Below are 19,344 nucleotides of genomic sequence, written 5' to 3'. Positions count from 1 at the left end.
GCTCCTCAGCCTGTATCTAGCTTTGTCAATAGGTGATTGCATCTACACAATTCATCAGGGCACAGGTGAGACTTACAGAGGCCACACAGGAGAAGCTGGATTTTATTGTCCTCCAAGTCCATTGGCAGCAGTGGCTTGGAAAATCATTGCAATGAGGGTAAAGTTATGGTGATAAGGAAAGTTATTTGAAGGACACATTATTTGTTTCTGGTGACATGAAGCTGGGAATCACTGTTAAAACAGTGGAGAGGTGGACTCTTACAGGAAAAACTGGAAAACTCCGATAATCAGAACAGCAGTGATGAGAAGGAGTGCAAGGTCATAAACCTAGAGGCTTAATAATGAGCTCTCAGCTCATACAGGACATGGTTATCCACTGAAAGCAATGGAGGCAGAGCAAGCCTAGAGTGCACTGGTTAATCATAAATTGGCTCTGAGCTATGCTATGGTGTATTGTGGCTGAGTAAAGAACTAGTGAGATTCCAGAGTGTTCTGGAGCAGAATTTTTCAAGAGTGGCTGGGAAATGTTAATGCTGTTGTGCTCATAAACCTGCACCTGGAATTGCCTTTACAGTACTTGCCACCTATGTTGGAAGACATGGATTCAGCTGGAGCAGGTGCAGTGAATGACTACAGGGATTAGCACAGGGCACTCTAATATACAGGAGTAGACTGTTCTAGCAGAATAAAGGCTAAGGAAGAATGTGACTGTGCTCTATAAATACAAGAACAAATTAAACACATCAAGTGAGAAGGCATATTTAAACAAAAAACCCAATATTGCCTTGAGTAAATAGGTGTGTGTGGTTTGGGTGTGATTTAAGTTTCTAAACAAAAGGTTCTTGAATATTAATAGGAGAAAGAAACCAAAAATACTTGTTAGATTTTAATAATGGAGATGACTGTGAAATTATCTAAGTAGAGAAATCAAGCCCACATGGTCATTTTTGCAGTGTGTTCCTAGGCTTCCTGAGGTACATTGTTAATAACATGTTTTGATCTTTGTTAAACCTGTATTTTGTGTGTCTGTGTCAGACATTGTGTGTGCCTGAGTAGCACTTACCTTAGCACTAAAACCTGGTGAATGCAAGTCTTAAATACTCTGGTCTTGGATTAAATCAAACTGTAGAGAGGTACAATTTATAAAAGGTACCCATCTTTGAAGATTTCAACTTAGGCACATGAAGTCAGGGCCCCTCCTTCACCAGAATACTTCTGATGAGCTTCGTGGGTCCTTTTGAACTCAGAATATTCTGAAATTATGTGTGCTTCCTCATCACCACATCCTTTATCTTTTCAACCTTCCTCTCCCAAGACTGGCTACTTTAATGAGTTATCAGCTTTTATGACACTTAATCCTTTCCCTGTTTTGTGTGCTTTCTACCTCCTGGTGTTTCTCAGCTTGCCTAGACACCATTTCTGTGCTTCTCAGTGTCACTTCCCAAGCTGAAACAGCTCCTGGGTGGCACAACAAAGTGCCTACTGCTTTTCCTCCATACACTGCAGTGCAGGAGCTGGTCTCCCCTTTGGCAGTGGTGCTAGCAGCTGCAACCCAGCAGTTGTCCCAGGTCATGGTACAATGCACGCAGGTGCCCAGTTGCTACTGACCACCTACTGCCTCTGCTCCTGCTCCCTTATCTCACACCCTCCTGCAGCAGCCTTTCAGACAGGCTGTCCTCTGCCCCTTCCTCTCCACCGTAATGTGCCTGGGGATCCTGAAAAGAGGAGTCCCTGTTGTGCCCCTGGTGTGTCTGAACTAGCAAACATGACAGTGCCCTGTGCACCATGCGTCACTGTAAGTGCAGCAAGCCAGGACACACAAATCCTTTCACCACTGGCCGTTACACACAGTGACATATGAGAACAGTCTCCTCAGCTGAAAAAGATTAAATTTCCAGCTCTTTGAAGTCCATTTCATCATATATTGTGCTGCAGACTTGGCTTGTGACTCTACATCACTTTCACCCTTACTGTGTGGGTATCGGATCATAGCCCAGGCTGTAAAATGGCACAGAACATGGCAAAGTGCCCTGGCTGCATTCCTGCTGCTTTCCCTGAGTGCCCTGCACCCCTGCCCTAAAGACGCCTTCTACTGCTGTTCAACAGCAAGGACATGAGGATGCCTGTGCTGGGTGGGAAAAAACCCTTTCTTCTGCTTACAAAGAAAAGTTAGCTCGGAATCGCTTAATTGCATCTGGACATTAGTCAATCGAAGGTGTGGTGAGCTAATTAAGAAGACTGTTTTTCGTTTGTTGCTTCTCTCTAACATTCCTGTAACTGGATACCTTTTTTTTTTTATTATTTGAGAGAAATATTTGATGGAAAAATAACAAACTTAGATAAACCCTTTTTGCTTCTTTGGCTTTTTTGCTTTTTTCTGTGCTCTCTCTGGTGGCATTGTGGGCATCAATTTAACATGAAGTACGACTGCCATCTAACTCCAGCTGAGATTTGTAGGCATGCTGTGCACACCTCTTTCTCCCTTTTCAGCTGCCCATCTGTATGCAAGTCCAGAGGTACTGCTCTCAGTATTCTGGGGGGCAGAGCTGAGGGGGAGGCCTGTGGGATTCCCCAGGTAGGGTACAAAGCCTATTCCCTATTGCAGCTTTCCACACATTAGTTTCTGGGTGAATCATAAAACTCATGGAGAAATGACTAGCGCTTTGGAAGTTACAATGAATTTGTAGTTACTATTAAGTGCATGATACCTGAAAACTAGAAATGCAGGAACAGAGAAGGAGCAGCACTCAGGTTAAATTTGGCTTTGATTTTTTTCATGAGTGCTCTTAAAGAGGGTGAGGGGAAAAAATCATATGTGAAAACTGCATAAAGTACAATATCAGATGACAATTGTATTTAAAAACATCTTAAGCAAAAGCTCTTAACAATTTCCATCTCAAAAAAAGCTTTTCCCCTATACAATGTCCTTACAGGTTCTCATTAACTGAAGAAAAAACAATTTGCACCAAAACCCAGATTGCTTGTTTGCTAAAGCTCTAGCTTTTGTTTCTTTCAGGAAACACTGGAATTATCTGGGCTCAATGTGTGCTAAGGTTACACCTACCTCCCACTGTGACCATGCTGCAATGCCATGAAACTTCCAACTCTATTATTTCAGGGAATTGTTTTTCAAGGCAGCCGTTCAAAATGTTTGCATAGGCAGGGTTTTGAGGTTTTCCTTTTCTTGTTTCATTTTTTTAACCTACAGACCTTCCTGCTCCTTGGAATTCCTGTGCTTCTGTAACAAGGGTTTTGAGTCTAATTATCTGGCATAGCAATTTTTCTGTTCCCAACTCTGGAGCCATGACTTGGCACTGGGAGCAGCTGCAGAAAGCTCTGCTCACAACCACAATACCTGTAGGGAGGCTGGGGTGTTAAGCTCCTTTGGGAACTGGTGGGGGCTCCCAAGTCAACCACCAGTTTTTCTAACATGGAGACAGAAGTCTCTTAGCTATTCTCCTGCAGTGTAAGCAACTCTTGATTACATCCTCCAGCAGCTTGACCAAACTAGTTCCTAAGTTCTTACCTCTGGTTTGATGAAATTCCAGCTTTAGAAAGGGGAGGGCAGAAAGAGCATATAGGCATATGATCCCCAAAAATGGAAACCAGCTACAAGTGAGAGGAGGACAGAAACCTTGTTGAGGCGGTTGTGAATCTGATAGCTCAGAAATTTAAGTATCTAACCAGGAGTTTGTTTTTTAAGTCTCTACAACTGTTAATTCAACTGCTAAGATACAATTATAAAAGCAGAATGAGTGTCTGCTTGGTTGGCTGGTACCTCCCCTACTGTATTTCCCCACACAGTCATTCTATGCTCAGGAATCTGCCAGCAGCAGAAATTCTGAAGGACCTGTGTCAGAACAGTCATAGCTGTGATCTTCTGAACGCTCCTTTAGAGGGTTCTGCAGACTGGAATTGGAGCCCCACTTCAAAAAAATGGTAAGGCAGATACAGGGACCCTCCACCTATCCCTCCTCTCACTGCTTGGGAAACATGGAGTAGGGAAACTCCAACATACCTTGATCCAGTTTTCTCATCAGGTATCTCCTTACATCAGAGGAAGTTTTAAGAGAAAGATTGCCAAGCATAAGCAGTGCTCTTCTGCTAGGCAGAAGTCAGTCCAGAATTAATTTCCAAGGGAAAGCACAGTTCTCAGCTGTTCTCTTCTGCAACACTCCAAGGTGCTTCAGGTCTCTCCAGGAATGCTCTCCACAGCCCAGATTTTATCTCAAACTCTAGGCCAAAGACACTGACTTTTACTTCAGAAACAGCAAGTGGTAGGTCTGGGTTTGGGGTGTGCACATCACAGAGCAGCTATTTTAAGTCTATATCCAGGTACAGCAGCTTGGATAACCTCCGAGAGCTCTGGTCAGCAAGCTGCTGTAAGACACACCTGAATGATTACAGCACACTTGAATTACTGAACAAGACATTAATGAAAATATTTTATTGGGATTCTCAGTTCATCATCACCCACTAATAGAAAAAGCAACTTCCCTGAAGACTGTTCTATGGAAAAAGTTAGAGTGAGGCTACAAACAGGCTGCACCTTGATTTTTAGTATTTAAAAAAATATAATTTAGCTTTTTAAGTGTGGGGGGTTTAGTTGTGTACCATTTTAATCATGTGGGAAAAGTATTGAAAAAGCTCACTTTGGCATATGGAAAATTCACCAATTCATCTGCAATTTTTAGAAATAAGGTTTTTCTTTTTATATGGGTGACAATATGGTATATGACAAGATTTAATTCAGGAAGATTCTTTATGTTTCCAAAGGAGATTCCACCACAGTAATTTTCCTCCCTCTACACCTTTTACATATCTGCATGCTGTAGACTATGACTGAATCTGATGCAAAGCATCTACAAACTTCATCCTTCATGTTTTTAACTACCAAGAAATGGAAACTGCAACATTTCAAACAGGTTAATAATTGTTTAGTAAGTCTTCCAGTCTACAAGATGAGTGTTTGGAAATTCAGTTTGAATTACTGTTGTGTTGAATGACTGTCCATGAAGGAACAGATGACATTATTCCTACAGGGAGTCACATTGAATAAGATCTCTTTCTAAGTATTTAAGTGTTGATTATAAAGACTAGTGATGAAGGAAGAAGAAAATAACTACTCAAATACTACTACTACACATCTTTCCCCAGAAGGTATCTGGAATTCATCCTTCTTACATGGATATAACCAGAGTTTTAATTTGTAAACCCGGATGTTATTTTCACCTCCTGCACAAGTTAGCTAGAAGTAGGGAATATTTTTGATTTTTAAAATGAACTACCATTTCCATACCTTGAATTTTGATAAAACAGGGATCTGAAATCAGGTGTGATTTAGGTCTCTCACCATGACCTTAATAAGCATCACGTAACAGATGTGTAGATGTGGCATTAGGGATACAACTGAGTGGTGAACATTGTTGTGCTGGTTGGACTTGATGATCTTAAAAGTCTTTTCTAATCTAAAGGATTCTATGGTTCTATGTTATTCTCTTGTTTCCTTTTGTATTTAACTCTTGGTGAACAGATCCTTGATACCTTTGTTCCAACAGAGCTTGTCTGGTTGTTGTCACTACCAAAGTGCACACTCCAGAAGGAAACCAAGCCCTTTGGCAACCATGAAGTTTTCACACTAGAGTTCTGGTCAGTTCTTTAATTGGTCAGATACCTTACACACCCTCTGAGGATTAAAAAAATCAGCTTCACAGGCACCAAATGCACAATTTCAACCTGGTGTTTTTAATATCAGTAAGAAATGGCTCTTAATAACATGGTAATGTTTACTTAATGATTCACTTTGCCTTAATTACACTCTAACAAACTGTTGTGATTCCATCATGCATTACTGCATAACGTCTTCTTAAAGGAGATTATTACTTCTGCAAAAGACAATTAACTGCAGAAATTCATTTCTTGACCATCCCCACAGCTTTCTTGCTCTAGCTGACTAGCAAGTCCTAGGCTATGAAAAAGAAGCAGATTTCTGATGCTGAAAGACACCATTGTCATGCCTCTTTACTTCTTCTAGTTGAATCACTGGGAATTGGACTTGTTTTTCAAACCATTTGGCTACAGTGAGAAGCTGCTTCTCCTGGAATGAACGTCCAATGAACTGAAGCCCAACTGGCAAGCCTCTCTCTGAAAGAGCTATAGGAACACTTATGGCTGGCAATCCTGAAAGAAAAAAAATACATGCAAAGATTTACTATTAAACCTTAGAGTATTTTTTGTATCAATTTTAAGAGAACCAGAAAAAAACCTATGTAGAGAAAAAAGACTATCTAAAATAATTTGATTCAATGAACTGAATGCTAGATGATCACAAGAAATTCATTAGAGAGATTGAAATAGTCAGCATCCTCTGAAAAAGATAAGCAGCTCTCCTTAGAAAGAGATTTCTGTTTCTAGAGCAGATTCATCTTACCTGCAGCTCACACTCAGCTCCAAGGTGCCCTACTTTAAAATCTGGTCTTACATTTTCAAGCATTTAATAAACTATCCTTAGACCCAGTTACCACTGTAAGACTTACAACATAGGGGTGAAATATTCTGATTCTAAAGAGAAGGTGAAATAGCTAAAGGGACTGAACAATTAAAATAACTAGGCAGGTGAAAACAGTTGAGTTCCTGTCCTTCTCACCAGCCATGTTTGCAGCCTGTGTCAGGAGGTCATCCTGAGCACTGCGGGTCCTGTTGTCCTCTTGGATGAACTCTGTGTATGGTGCTGCATCACTCAGAGTGGTGGGAGTGAGTAAAACATCAACACCGCTCCTGAAAACCTTCACAAAGTCATCGGCAATCAGACGTCTCACTTTCTGCGCCTTGACAAAGTACTTCTCATAGTTCCTACAAAGGAATAGGGACATAGAGGCCTGACACTTTAATTCCCAGAACACACAACTTTATTTCCTAGTTACCGTGGAAAAAACAAGCCCAGTAATCCTTTTGGATAAAATTTTGACTCACACTGGAAGTTTAGTCACCACACATATGTTTATGCTCTCATAGGAGAGGAGTTGTCAGAGAAGGAAGTGATGGGGGCATATAGCTGAAGAAAAGTGAAAGGAAAACAAAACTCTACCTTACAGTAATTAAATAAAAACAAAAACTAACACTTTCATGACCATTTGGAAACAAAACTGTGTCTTGAATTTCACAGAACCATGTAAAATCCTGAGTTGGAGGGGACCCATCAAGATCATGGAGTCTAACTCCTGGCCCTGTGCAGGACGCCCCAAGAACCACACAGTGTGCCTGAGAGCACAACTCAGAATGGCTTGGTGCTGTGACCACTGCCCTGGGGAGCCTGTTCCAGTGCTCAACCACCCTCTGGGTGAAAAGCTGGGATCTAATCTGATTTCCCTGTAGAGCAGCACAGCAAAGTCTAGAAAATACAGAACTACACAGTTCTGAAAAATAGGAATTAACCACTTAGGATTCAATCCAGCAAGATACTTGAAGCATATGAAAAAGTCCTGTCATCTGTGGAGAACTCCAAATGGATTTAAAACTACATATGTGGTTGTAGTATACTTCTCTGTAGAATACTATGAAGGCCTTATCTTTATCCTTTTTTTTCCCCTCATGTAAACATATGGTCTATGGATTTGTCTTTACACAACTCTGAAGCAAAAACATGTTAGTCAACTTTACATCTGTCATTCCTTTTAACTTTAACTATATACATAACCAGTAAATATGAAATCTTAAATTCAGAGTTTGGTTTCAAAAGTAATTGTCATCTAAACCCTCAGCTATGTGGGAAAGAAAAAAACAAGTTAAGTGAAAGAAAAATGGAGTGGTGGATTACCAACTTCTCCATGCCAGTGTTTACAGATAAAACAACTGCAACTGCCTAAACCCCACTTTGTTAGAGTAATCTAAAGATTTGAGATTCTGAAAAACAATGATGAAAATGGTTATAATCAATAAACAGCAGAATCAAGTTAGTAAGTTATATAATGGGAATTAGACCTTTTCCTACAATCAATTTAGAAATTAACCTAGCTGTTAACTTCAGAAAGTCCCTAAGTGTCATATGTAGATAACTTCTAAATATCTCCAGGGATGGGGAGTTCACCACTTCCCCTGAGAGTCTGTTCCAGCGCTTGGCAACCTTTACTGTGAAGACATTTTCCCAATACCCAGTGTAAACCTCACAGGGTGCAACCTAAGGCTGTCTCCTCTTTTTCATCACTTGTTACCTGGGAGAAGACACTGACTCCCACCTTGCTACAACCCCTTTTCAGGTAGTTGTAGTGAGAGTGATAAGGTCTCTCCTTTTCTCCAGGCTAAACAACCCCAGCTCCCTCAGCTGCTCCTCACAGGACTCATGCTCCAGACCCTTCACCAGCTCTGTTGTCCTTCTCTGGACTCACTCTGGCCCCTCAATGCCCTTCCTGTTGTGAGGGTCCCAAAACTGAACCCAGGATTCAAGGTGAGGCCTCACCAGTGCAGGTACAGGGGGACAGTCCCTGCCCTGGTGCTGCTGGCCAGGACACAGGATGCTGCTGCTGATACAGGGCAGGATTGCCATTGCCCTTCTTGGCCACCAGCACACAGCTGGCTCCTGTTCAGCTGCTGCTGAGCAGCACCCCCAGGTCCTTTCCCCTGGGCAGCTCTCCAGGCACTCTGCCCCAGCCTGTGGTGCTGCCTGGGGTTGCTGTGACCCAAGGGCAGGACCTGGCACTTGGCCTTGTAGAACCTCATACAATCGACCTCAGCCCAGCCTGTCCAGATCCCTCTGCAGAGCCCTCCTGCCGATCAACACTACCACTCAAATTGGAGCTGTCTGCAAACTTGCTGAGGGAGGACTCAATCCCCTTGTCCATGTTGCCTCTAAAGATGTTAAACAGAACTTCCTGAACAGTCACCTAGTCATTTTAAAACTTTGAAAAGCAAGACAAAAGTAAGCTGGAAAAGGCAACATTAGCAGGAGACACAGATGGATTTTCTCTACTACTTTAAGAATGCTTTCTGAACCCTGCACTCTGTTCCTCAAGAGTAATTTACTGTGGAACAGGAACACAACACTCCTGTTCCATCTTGGTGGAAGCTAATTGTGTATTCCTTCACAGAAGAGTTAACTATGTGAGTTTTGAAGCAGCCTTAGGAAAGCTGATCTGGACAGTTGTAAGCAGAGAGAGCACACTTGGCAGGAATATCGGCATTCCATAAAAGCTGGTTGTTACAGACTGACTGACAACATTCCTGTCTCTGAGAGCAATTAGAAGTCACGTCTGATGAATACACTTGCTGACAGAGCTCTTTCAAAGCAAGTGCACTACAAAGACTGATTACAAGCCTAATATTTTTGTTAGTATCTGAACAAATTCAGACAGAGAAAAACAGCACTTTTACTAACATAAATTAGGACTGCTGGATAAGGACTGAAAACTAAAAATGTAAAATTGATCCATGCACCAGCTTCTGTACGTGAGCTGGATAAAAGCCTGGCTTCTGCAAGGACTTCAATTCAGTACTTCTGCCAATGCTTCTTTTTTCCTGTACATTGAGGCAGAGAGCTGCAGTTAATTTAATTGCTATGTGTCTGGCTTTCTCTAGAAGACCTTGCTACAATGTACCATCAGTTTGTCTATGCAGTTTTAATGAGATTAACAGCTACAGAACTTCTAAAACTAGGACGGTAATGACTTCAGTATGACTTCAATGTCATACCATAGGGTAGATTTCTGCCTAATTTTACTAATGGATGCCAATAATGCTCTGGTGGGAGAAAAAATATCACTAAGTTGTTTTACTTATTTAATTTAGGAGGATCACTAATAAGACTCAGGGAAAACATTTTCATTCATTATTAATGGTTCACTAGGTATTATAGAGCTAAAGCAATAATAAAAATACAAACAGCTACTAGTGTAAGGGCAATCTCTTTTTCATGTCATGATGAACAACTAATCACCACGTGCTCAAAAATTCGTTAACCTGGAAACGCTGAATTTCAAGATGTTCTGCTTACTGTTTCAACAAGAAGTAGTTTCCTGATAGAATCCTTCCTCTTACGACATCATTGAAGCCTTCTCGCCGTGTTGCAGCATACATACTTTCAGTGGAATCCTTCATGGCAGAACGATGTCCTGAAAGGAAAAGGCATTCTGGGTATTAATGCTTCCCTAAGATTTAATAATGTCATAGCAGCACAACAGGTCACTGTTTGCTGCAGTCTGACATGCTACTATTCTGGAAAAACAACAAAATATGTTCCTGTTTTATTATGGAAATACTAAAGTAGATTTTGAGCCCAGACACTGACATGCCTAGTAGTGAAAGATATTATGTATTTATTTACACATTTTTATCTGAACAAGGTTTTTTACTATATTCCATCTAGGAGAAATAACATCAAGCATCCAACCATGAAAAGAAAAGCTACGAAAACTAACACTTTTACACGGCATTCAGCAATGTTTCTACTGTCTGAGAAAGAAGTTTTTTCGAAGGCCTTACCATATTCCAGTCCATCAAACCTGGCCATATTTGATGCCACTTCTGCTGTGCACAGCACATGATAGCAGACAATTGAGTAACGAGTGTGTGGTAGGCTCACTTCAACCACTTTAGCACCTGCATTCTTAAACAGGTCAGCAGCCTTTGACCAGAGAGCCACAATTTCACTAGACAGCCCTGGTGCATGATATTCCTTAGAGGAAAAACAAGAAGAGAAGTTATTTTACACACTTGTTTACTTCTAATAGCAACCAAAACACAAATACTCCTTGCTAAAAATACACTGAAACCATTATCTCACCACTATATGGTTTAAAATACTTATTAAAGCTTTTTGCATCTACTAAATCCTATACAAACAAGGAGTATTAAATTAACAGGATTCAGTCTTCTTAAGAGTATTACGTTCATCTCTGTAGGATGAACATATGTATCACAGCTCATGGAACTTCAGCAGTTTCTTCTGAAGCAGTAACTGCCCAGTTATCCCCTTATTTATCTATTAAGACTGTCCTGAACTGCTCTGCAGACACAGGTAGAAATTCTTCAGGTCTAAAGCCTAAAACTAGGGTGGCTGCAAGCAGGAAAGGTAAAAAGAAATGCCACAGCGTTATCAGTGGCAACTGGCACACCTTGGTGAAACAAATAAGATCACCCACCAAAGAAGAACTACAATCAAGGGGTTAGGAGAAGACTTAGATTACTACATTCCTATTTTACAGCCAAATTATAGATATTCTATTAAAATGCCCTATTTTTGAAGATACTTGCTTTAGTTCTAACCCATAACATCAGTCATAATACTGTCTGATTTCTGAGTAGCCATGACCCATATTTAATGTATGCACATATCTACTTAGAATAACCTGTAGCAGTAGGAAAAAATGTCCAAAGGATAGGAAAAATGAACCAATATCACCATTTTAGATTTATCAGGATTTAAATAGTATGCAGCTGATCAATTTTCTAGGCATGTAATTTTTCCATTTCACAGATTGTGAATAATTGATCAGTGGACATCTCTGCTTACCAAATTAAAACTTTTGGTATGCCTGTTCTATCTTAGGTTCCAATACTGAGAATCCAATTAATAAATGTTACTCACACTATCTCTTTGAAGGCAGAGCCTTTATTAAATTAAAAATAGGCTGAAGTCCCAAACTTTGTTCCTAAATTTCAAGTACTCTTATAGTTACAAATGTGATTGAATTGCACACATCAGATGCCAAATTACAGATGTCTTTCAGTTCTCATTAGAACTCTGCAAATCATAGCTCCTTGTGCCATTCAATTGCCTTTAAAATTCTGCTCTATATTAATACAGTGCCATTTAGGCAACTATCTCAAAGCTCTGCACAAACCAGTACCAAGCTCACTGTGTGGGAAGGCACCAAGAGCAACTTGTCTGAGGTTACAGAGTGGACTAATGAAAGAGCAACAGAAAGAACCGAGAGCTGAAGTTCCCCATTTCCCCTGAAGATCTGACAGTGCTTCCCACCATGATGACAACATGTTTTAGATGATGCATTAGTGTATGCTTACTCCAAATTGCCTGGACAGGCAACAGAGCACACACATCCTGTTCTTTTCTAGGAGCTGCTTTTACCATCTTTACTGGTTCAAATCATGGGAGACTGGCAGATGGTGGGCAAGACATAACTATTTTTTTGTTATGTGTCTTTTGTTTGTTCTTCCTGTCCATAAGTGTTAGCAGGATTTAAATGTTACCTTTGGAATTCCTATTGAAAGCTTGCTGACATCAGTCAAATCAGGTAGTTCAAATGGCTTAAAGTCATCCTGAATTGTGGTAGAGTCCTTAGGATCATGTCCAGCAAGTGAACCTGAAATATGACATGACATGGGAAGGCCAGGAAAACGTACATTAGTCAGAATTCAGTTTGTTTTGAGGAAATGTTGCAAACGGAGATGTATGACATAGTAATACCTAACAAAACTGCTGCGTCATCCACACATCTGGTGAGGATTCCTGGCACATCCATGGAGTTCACTAGAGGAATGAGACCATGGCGAGAGATCAGTCCATATGTTGGCTTTAAACCTACAACACCACAGTGAGCAGCAGGGTTTCGGGTAGATCCTCCTGTGTCTGACCCTAAGGCTCTATGGTTTCAAAAGGATCATCATTAGTAAGATAATTTAGAACATTTTCAAGGCGTAAGAATGTGTGGCTAAGATGCATGGATTTAAAACCCTGTGAATTCTCCCAGATCAGCAGTCAAAATCACACAGCCTAAATGCTAGTCTGCTCTTTATGTCTATTTTTCATTTGTTCTCTGATTTTTCTTAGGATCTCTAAATTTGCAATTAGGAGAGTCCAGCTCTATTAACAAAGCAGAGGCAGATAGGTAGAATTCAGACCATCTGAAAAGGACCCCAAATATCTTCTGCCGTGTCTGTTCCAGTACCGTGGACTCCAACTGATACATCTCATGTGATTTAGGGAACAATTTTCAACACTGATATCTTATTTATTAGGTAGCCAATGCACCATGAATCAGCATTTTCCAGGATAAAAATGAAGAGCGACACTTCTTGCCCCTAACAAGAGGACATATTTTGGGAAGATGTTTTTCCTGTTTCCAAATCTACAAAGTTTGATGAGAACTCCCAGATTACAGTAGCTTAGGTACAATTAAAACACAGTATATTACTATTATTGCTATTATTATTATGTCGAATTCCTTTTTTCTTATTCAGAGGTGAAATCTTGTTCTTGCTAAATTGAAATTTTTATTTCAAAAATTGTATTGAAATGAAACATGCTGTTCTCTTGTTTTTAATAAATTTAACTCAAGCAGCATTAAAAAGAAAAAGCAATTTTCATTCAAATCTTTGCCAAAACAAATTTAAACTGCAGAAACAGGTATTATTTTTACTGAACGGAGTATATGACTTTTCCCATAGCCATCTGTTTCTCAGATGGCTGAACCAATTCAACTGACTTTCCTGAAGTGGAACTTTTTTCAAAGCCTTTGTGTCGATGTAAAACACCCTGAATTTTACAGCATTTCTGGACATCCAAATCTCAAATTCAAAATGTAAAGACTGGCAGCATTCCTGGTACTTGAAAGACTCTAATAGGATGGATATACAATAGGTGATATGCAATAAAATAGCTGGACAAAAAATCTCCCTGAGCTGACCAAGTGCTGAGCAGTGCAAAATGGGAAGCCAGCAACGTGAGAAAAGGTGCCAGACCCTCTCAGGATCAGCCCGTTCTGGCTCAGGATGAGGACCAGCAGTCCTTGGGAATGGCTGCACAGAGTTTAATTTCAACAGTAGCAAAATGTTGAGTAGGTTACATCCCAGTAAAGGGTAAGGAGATGAAGAGATATATAATTTTAAAAAGTAATTTAAAAAGTTGTAATCAACATTAGCAAGAATATTTTAACAACAAAATAGATGCTTGTAATGTAGTCTGTGGGTAAACGAGAATAAAATAACTAAAGAGCATTCTTAAACAACTTCCATTTAAGAGCACAACTGAAATGATCTTCTATAAAACATGCTCCAAGATGTACCTCTAAAATTGGCATAAAATGCAAGGTGTGAAGGTTTGTGATCAGTTTTAACAGTCAGATGGGGAAGACAGCATAGACAACTGATTTGCTAAATAGTGTGTTGCTATTCCATACAGTTAATAATTACTATAAAAAAAATCCAGCTTATTTAAATTCCTTTAGGAAAAAAAGCTCCAAACAACCATAAACATACACTTGACTAAAAAAATTCCCAACACAAAAACTGTTTTCTAACTTAAAAACAGCAAGCATCTATGTAGTAAGTACTCTGTACTTTTTTGTTAAATAAGGGATTTGAAAGTTTTTAGGTCCCAAATCTCATGTACTATCACATAACTATACTATAAAAACAAAGGAGTGGAGGAAAGATTATTATACTGTTAGAAATTAAGGAACCTCTTAATTTTTTTTGCTGAATTACATTTTCAGTGTGTATTCATGTGATACAATTAGTACGGAAGAAGATGTATCACAAACCTCATAAGACTTTTTAAGAGATTATGTGGGAATAAAATTGCCACTCCTTTACTGCCACCATAATTTTATTGCACACAGTGCAAAGTGGTCATACCACTGACTAATGCCTGAAATTAGTAAATCTAAATTTGCCTGCTCAGATTACTTCTGGCTTCATGATATGCCGTGAATAATTTGGGGATGCTGAAATAAATTTTCACATGCCAGTGCCAATAATCTTCCTGTTTCATACTAGCTTATGAGAAAATTCTAAAATGATTTTTTAAAAATTATAAAATTGAAACATTCCAACAGATTCTGAGACATTTAGGGAAAGTCAAAGCCTCTTACGCAAAACACGTGAAAGACGACACAGCAGCCGCGCTGCCTCCTGAGCTCCCTCCTGTTATGACCCAGTTGGACTCTTCGTCTTCAGAATGGGATTTTGGGAAGGACTTTTCTTTGTACTGTTTTGAATAACTCCAGGGATTTCTGACTGGTCCAAATACTCCATCCGTACTCCCAGATCTAAGACAGTCAGGACAAACACAGACAGAAGTGACAAGTGACACACTTGTATTCACCAATGTAATTTTTTTAATCCAATTCCTCGTCATCCTTGCAAATTCAATTTCAACACAAGAAGACTGGTGTAAGTAAATCCTTATGTAGTCATCTTCTACAACATTACATACACCTGTAAAATTTATTGCTGTTCATCAGTTTCCGGCACAGAACCTGAACTGGTACCTCTTTCTAACCTCTGCTAATACCACTGAAACGAAGAGAGTCACAAAGACATGAAACTGATTTAAGCTATTTAAAAGTACAGATCTTTCAAAACCAAGGTCTTCTATTTTTCCAGCCCTGCACTGGATGCAAGATCACAGTTGTGAGGGCAAACATGCTGCTAGAGGTGGAGAAAAAGCTCCACAGTACCAGGAACAAGCATTTCTCTGAAATGCCACGCTATTATTCACCCTGTAGCCCTCTGCAGAGGCCACAGTTCACTGGTTCTGAATGCCATACTGGCTTCTCAGAAACTGGTTTCAGTCAGCTTGTGTCACCTAAGTGTGAGCTGCCACCCAGAAGCAGGGGCAGGGCATACCTTCCCCCTTCTTCAGGCCCTCTGCCCCACACTGCCCCTGATTGCAGGGTGCCAGTGTTGCCAGCTAAATCATCAGACAGAACAGGCAGCTAACAGCAGTTGAAAACCAACCCTACTGAGACATCGTTACTTGAGAGTTGGATCCGCTCCCTGATCAAGAGATCAGGCAAACACACAGACCAGAACGAGAAGCCAGTATTGGGATAAGCCTTTTAGGAGAATCCTGTGCTTTAATGAACTTAGACCAGCTGTAATACTGCAGTATCAGGTTTTTCCCAAGCTTTTTGTCTGGCCTTCCTCTGAGGAATAGCTTTTTTACACAAAAATTACTTTATTCAAAACAATATTGTCAAAGTATTTCCACGCCATCGATGTGAATTTCCAATCAAACCTTGGATTTTGGTTTAAGTATAATAAAACCAAAATACAGCATTTACTGTTTTTCACAGGTAACTAAAGTACCAGAGATTCCCTTCCAAACCTAGCAGTAATTCCCATCCCTAACAGCCCAATGCTACAGCTTGGCTGCCTTCACTGATTTGTGGAAGAATCAATTTGTAGCAGCATTTTTCAATGTGCTCCTGACAAAGAGTCACCAACATTAGCTTAGGCAACTTAAAAGCCTTGCGCTCAATTAGCCTGTGTGCAGCAAGTCAGGGAGTACCCACATAAATTACCCCAGTGGCTGGCAGAGGCAGTGACTGCCACTGGGGGCATGAATACAATTACCTAAGGGCAAAAAGCCATCAGTAAGGAGAGAGGAGAAGGTAACAATTAACTGTGTTGTAACCAATTCTATTAACACACTACTGAATCTACAAGAGGGCCACTTGTCCTCAAAGCTGGACCACTTCCTGCCTCTCAAGCACAGCTACACTTGAACACTATGTTCACAAAACTCAGCGTCTGTATCATTTACACAACACTATAAACGCTCAGGGAGAAGTTCATGCAGCTCTGTGTACCCTCCCAGTAAGTACTCACTATTGTCTCACCTCACAGAAACAGGAGTTAAGGATTAGAGGTACATTGGAACAGAGGGTGTGGATGCTGTTTTATGTAAAATCAACACATTAAAAATAATAAACACCACTTACCCCATGGCAAATTCATCTAGGTTTGTTTTACCTAAAAGCACAGCTCCACGATCCAGTAATTTCTGAACTACTGTAGCATTGTAAGGAGAAATATAACCTGAAAACAATCAGAACAATTAAGAGCATCTAGTGAGATACAAATTATTTTTACAAGTAGCTACTCTGAACATTTTGAAGTTGTCATTACCACTCAGACCTTACATAAGCTAGGGATGAGATTTATGACAATGACACAAGACCTCAGGTAGTGACCAATACACTTTGTGAATGATGACAGGGCCTTCTCCACTCCCATTTTCATCAGGAACAAGGACATCACTCCTATTACTTATTGCAATCAATCATAACAGCTCTGAGAATGTGCTTTAAGGGAAAGCATCTCAGGTAATATAACAATTTTTACAGCGGTGAAGTAATATTTGTTTCTTCTGCTATTAAAATCAAATTAGAGGTCTGCTAACTTCTGCTATCTTCCACAAGGATTAATGGAACATTTTACTTTGTGCACAATAAAACAGATGTAAGAAATGTTTCCTACTTTTGCTTTTACTATAAAAACATTGTAATGGCTTGAAAACATTCATGACTTGTTAACAGAAACAATGAGTTTAGGAAATTTAAAAAAAAGCCTTAAAAGCATTAGAGAATGTGATTGTTTGTTGCAATTGTTGATGTCTACTTTTCCTACAGCCACATGAACAAACTATTTAAGTCAACAATTATAAACAGAACAACAACAACAAAACAGAACTGTCTTTGGATTTCACCAGGCAGAACAGTACTGACTGCTATTCTCTAGATCTAACAGCAAGGTGAAGGAAAATGCAAAATTTGGGACCATTTTATTGTAGTATATGTGTTTTTATTATAACTGTAGTTAAATGCATACAAATATAAATAAAGAAACAATGTGCTTAGAAAAAGATCCATATGTAATACCAGATGAACTTGGGTAGTGAAACTGGATAAACGTATTTCCTCAAATGACTCCAGCTCATTTTTTGAAAACACCTGGATTTTTGCGAGATTCTAGTCCATAAAACCCTCTAAAGAGCAAAAGATCTGATTTTATTTTAAAAGCTTTACTGTACCTTTTAGCATATTTGATGCACATGTTGTCTCAATGCCAGCTGTATTAAAGTTGTCTTTTACAGCAATAGGAATTCCATCTAGAATGCCCAGTGGCTGACCTGCATTAGGAATGATTGTAAAACAGCAGAGATTAAAGCGAAGTGTGCTATATATATAATGTTCTCATCAATTACTTTTAATTAAGTTTATTTTACAAGTCCCTTTGGGTGGTTTTTGGAAGTAAGATTGCTTTCCACTTGGCATTTGATGGTTGTCTCCTCCATTTTCAAGAACGATTTGCCATTCCAACTCAAGCACTGAGCACTATGCCCAAACCAGGCCTGGCCTCACAGAGCAGAGCTAAGCCCTCCAGACAGGCAGCTGCTTTCATCCAGGCTGGCTGTCCCAAAGGAGTGCATCCCTCTTCCAGTGTGACCACACAGTGCTTATTTCAGCCATAGGTGCTGCTAAATCCACTCCATCGCTGGGCTAGGAGCCATAAACTCTGCCTACCTGACATACACAGTAGATATGATCCGAAAAATTACTGAAGCAGAGAAAATCCTTTCCAAGTAATTGATTATCCACCATCAAAAAAAATCCAAACCAACAAACGACACTACAAAAAAACCCAACCCAAAAATTAAAAGGCCTATATCAGGAAGCAAAACAACCTGGCTGACAATTTTATTAAGCTGCCAGAGGACAGCAAGTGTCACCCAGGAAGGAAAACATGTACTCTATTAGGTGAAAATTTACCTTTCCTGCCTTTCTTGAAACACAAAGGAAAATGAGGATGGGCATCTTCTAAATGCTGCAGATAACAGGACTGAAAGCCGTTCTGTTCTCCAATTACTAATTGCAATTAGTGAAGCTGCTTTATTTTAATTTGCTTTCTTAATTAAAAACTCGACAGGTTGTGCCAGCTGTTTGCCTATCCCAGTCTGGAGGCCTGTGAATGAGCACTGCATTTGCCTATTCACGGTACCTGTTGGCGACACATTTCAAATTAACTGCTGAGGGAAAGAGGCAGCAGACACCCAGTAGCAGTGCTGTCCGAGAGGCACACAGCCTATTTGACCTGCACTGCCTCGTTTGGTCCAGGTTTTCCCTCTGATTTTTGGACTAAATATTCTCCTGAGTGCCAAGTGTACATCCACGGGCACCCACGGAAACTTCAATCGTGAGCCTCATCCCGCCACAGTCAAACACGCCAAGACACTCCCTTTAAAAAGTAAAGGTCCTTCGTCTAACACAGACAGCTCCTCCACAGCAGCTTTTATTGAGCTGGCATTACCTACAAACCAACATACCTCTTTTATATCTTTCCTCTGATTCTTCAGCCTGCTTCAAAGCGGTCTCTTCCGCCACGGTAATGTACGCGTTCAGAAACTTGGTGCTTTTGATGAGGGCCAGGCATCGCTGGCAGAGCTCCGTGGGAGTGACGCGTCCTTCCTTCAACGCCGCCGACACCTGAGAGCGAAGCCCATCTTTGAGGGCGCCCGGGTGACAGAGGCCGGGCCGGGGCGGTGCGGGAAGAAGACGCCATCCCCGCCGAGGGAAGGAGCCCACGGGAAGCGCTCTCCCGGGCCGCCCC

The 19,344-nt window shown here is 40.4% G+C and overlaps 2 protein-coding genes and 1 long non-coding RNA gene across 3 annotated transcripts in view; 2 read left to right on the top strand and 1 right to left on the bottom strand.

Moving 5' to 3' along the window:
• Positions 1 to 1,931: 1,931 nt before the first annotated feature.
• On the top strand, positions 1,932 to 4,931 carry LOC134546706 (uncharacterized). The gene is made up of 3 exons (XR_010079246.1): positions 1,932 to 2,215; positions 3,820 to 3,939; positions 4,836 to 4,931. It is a non-coding gene; the product is annotated as an uncharacterized LOC134546706 (long non-coding RNA).
• Positions 4,932 to 5,717: 786 nt separating this feature from the next.
• QRSL1 (glutaminyl-tRNA amidotransferase subunit QRSL1) overlaps positions 5,718 to 19,344 on the bottom strand; it is a 13,847-nt gene continuing 220 nt past the window's right edge. The window contains exons 2-11 of the mRNA XM_063389734.1: positions 19,061 to 19,220; positions 17,768 to 17,866; positions 16,677 to 16,773; positions 14,823 to 14,999; positions 12,419 to 12,594; positions 12,202 to 12,314; positions 10,474 to 10,666; positions 9,986 to 10,103; positions 6,647 to 6,852; positions 5,718 to 6,180 (exon numbers count right to left, since the gene is read on the bottom strand). Coding sequence (XP_063245804.1) covers positions 5,969 to 6,180; positions 6,647 to 6,852; positions 9,986 to 10,103; positions 10,474 to 10,666; positions 12,202 to 12,314; positions 12,419 to 12,594; positions 14,823 to 14,999; positions 16,677 to 16,773; positions 17,768 to 17,866; positions 19,061 to 19,220 — 1,551 coding nt within the window. The 3' untranslated portion in view covers positions 5,718 to 5,968. The remainder of the gene's footprint in view (positions 6,181 to 6,646; positions 6,853 to 9,985; positions 10,104 to 10,473; positions 10,667 to 12,201; positions 12,315 to 12,418; positions 12,595 to 14,822; positions 15,000 to 16,676; positions 16,774 to 17,767; positions 17,867 to 19,060; positions 19,221 to 19,344) is intronic.
• The window catches only part of RTN4IP1 (reticulon 4 interacting protein 1), a 24,610-nt gene continuing 24,247 nt past the window's right edge, over positions 18,982 to 19,344 (top strand). The window contains exon 1 of the mRNA XM_063389736.1: positions 18,982 to 19,119. The gene's annotated coding sequence lies outside the window, so the exon portion shown is untranslated. The remainder of the gene's footprint in view (positions 19,120 to 19,344) is intronic.

Source organism: Prinia subflava, chromosome 2, assembly GCF_021018805.1.
Source record: "Prinia subflava isolate CZ2003 ecotype Zambia chromosome 2, Cam_Psub_1.2, whole genome shotgun sequence".
NCBI classification, from domain to species: Eukaryota; Metazoa; Chordata; class Aves; order Passeriformes; family Cisticolidae; genus Prinia; species Prinia subflava.
This window is presented reverse-complemented; position numbering and strand designations above follow the sequence as displayed.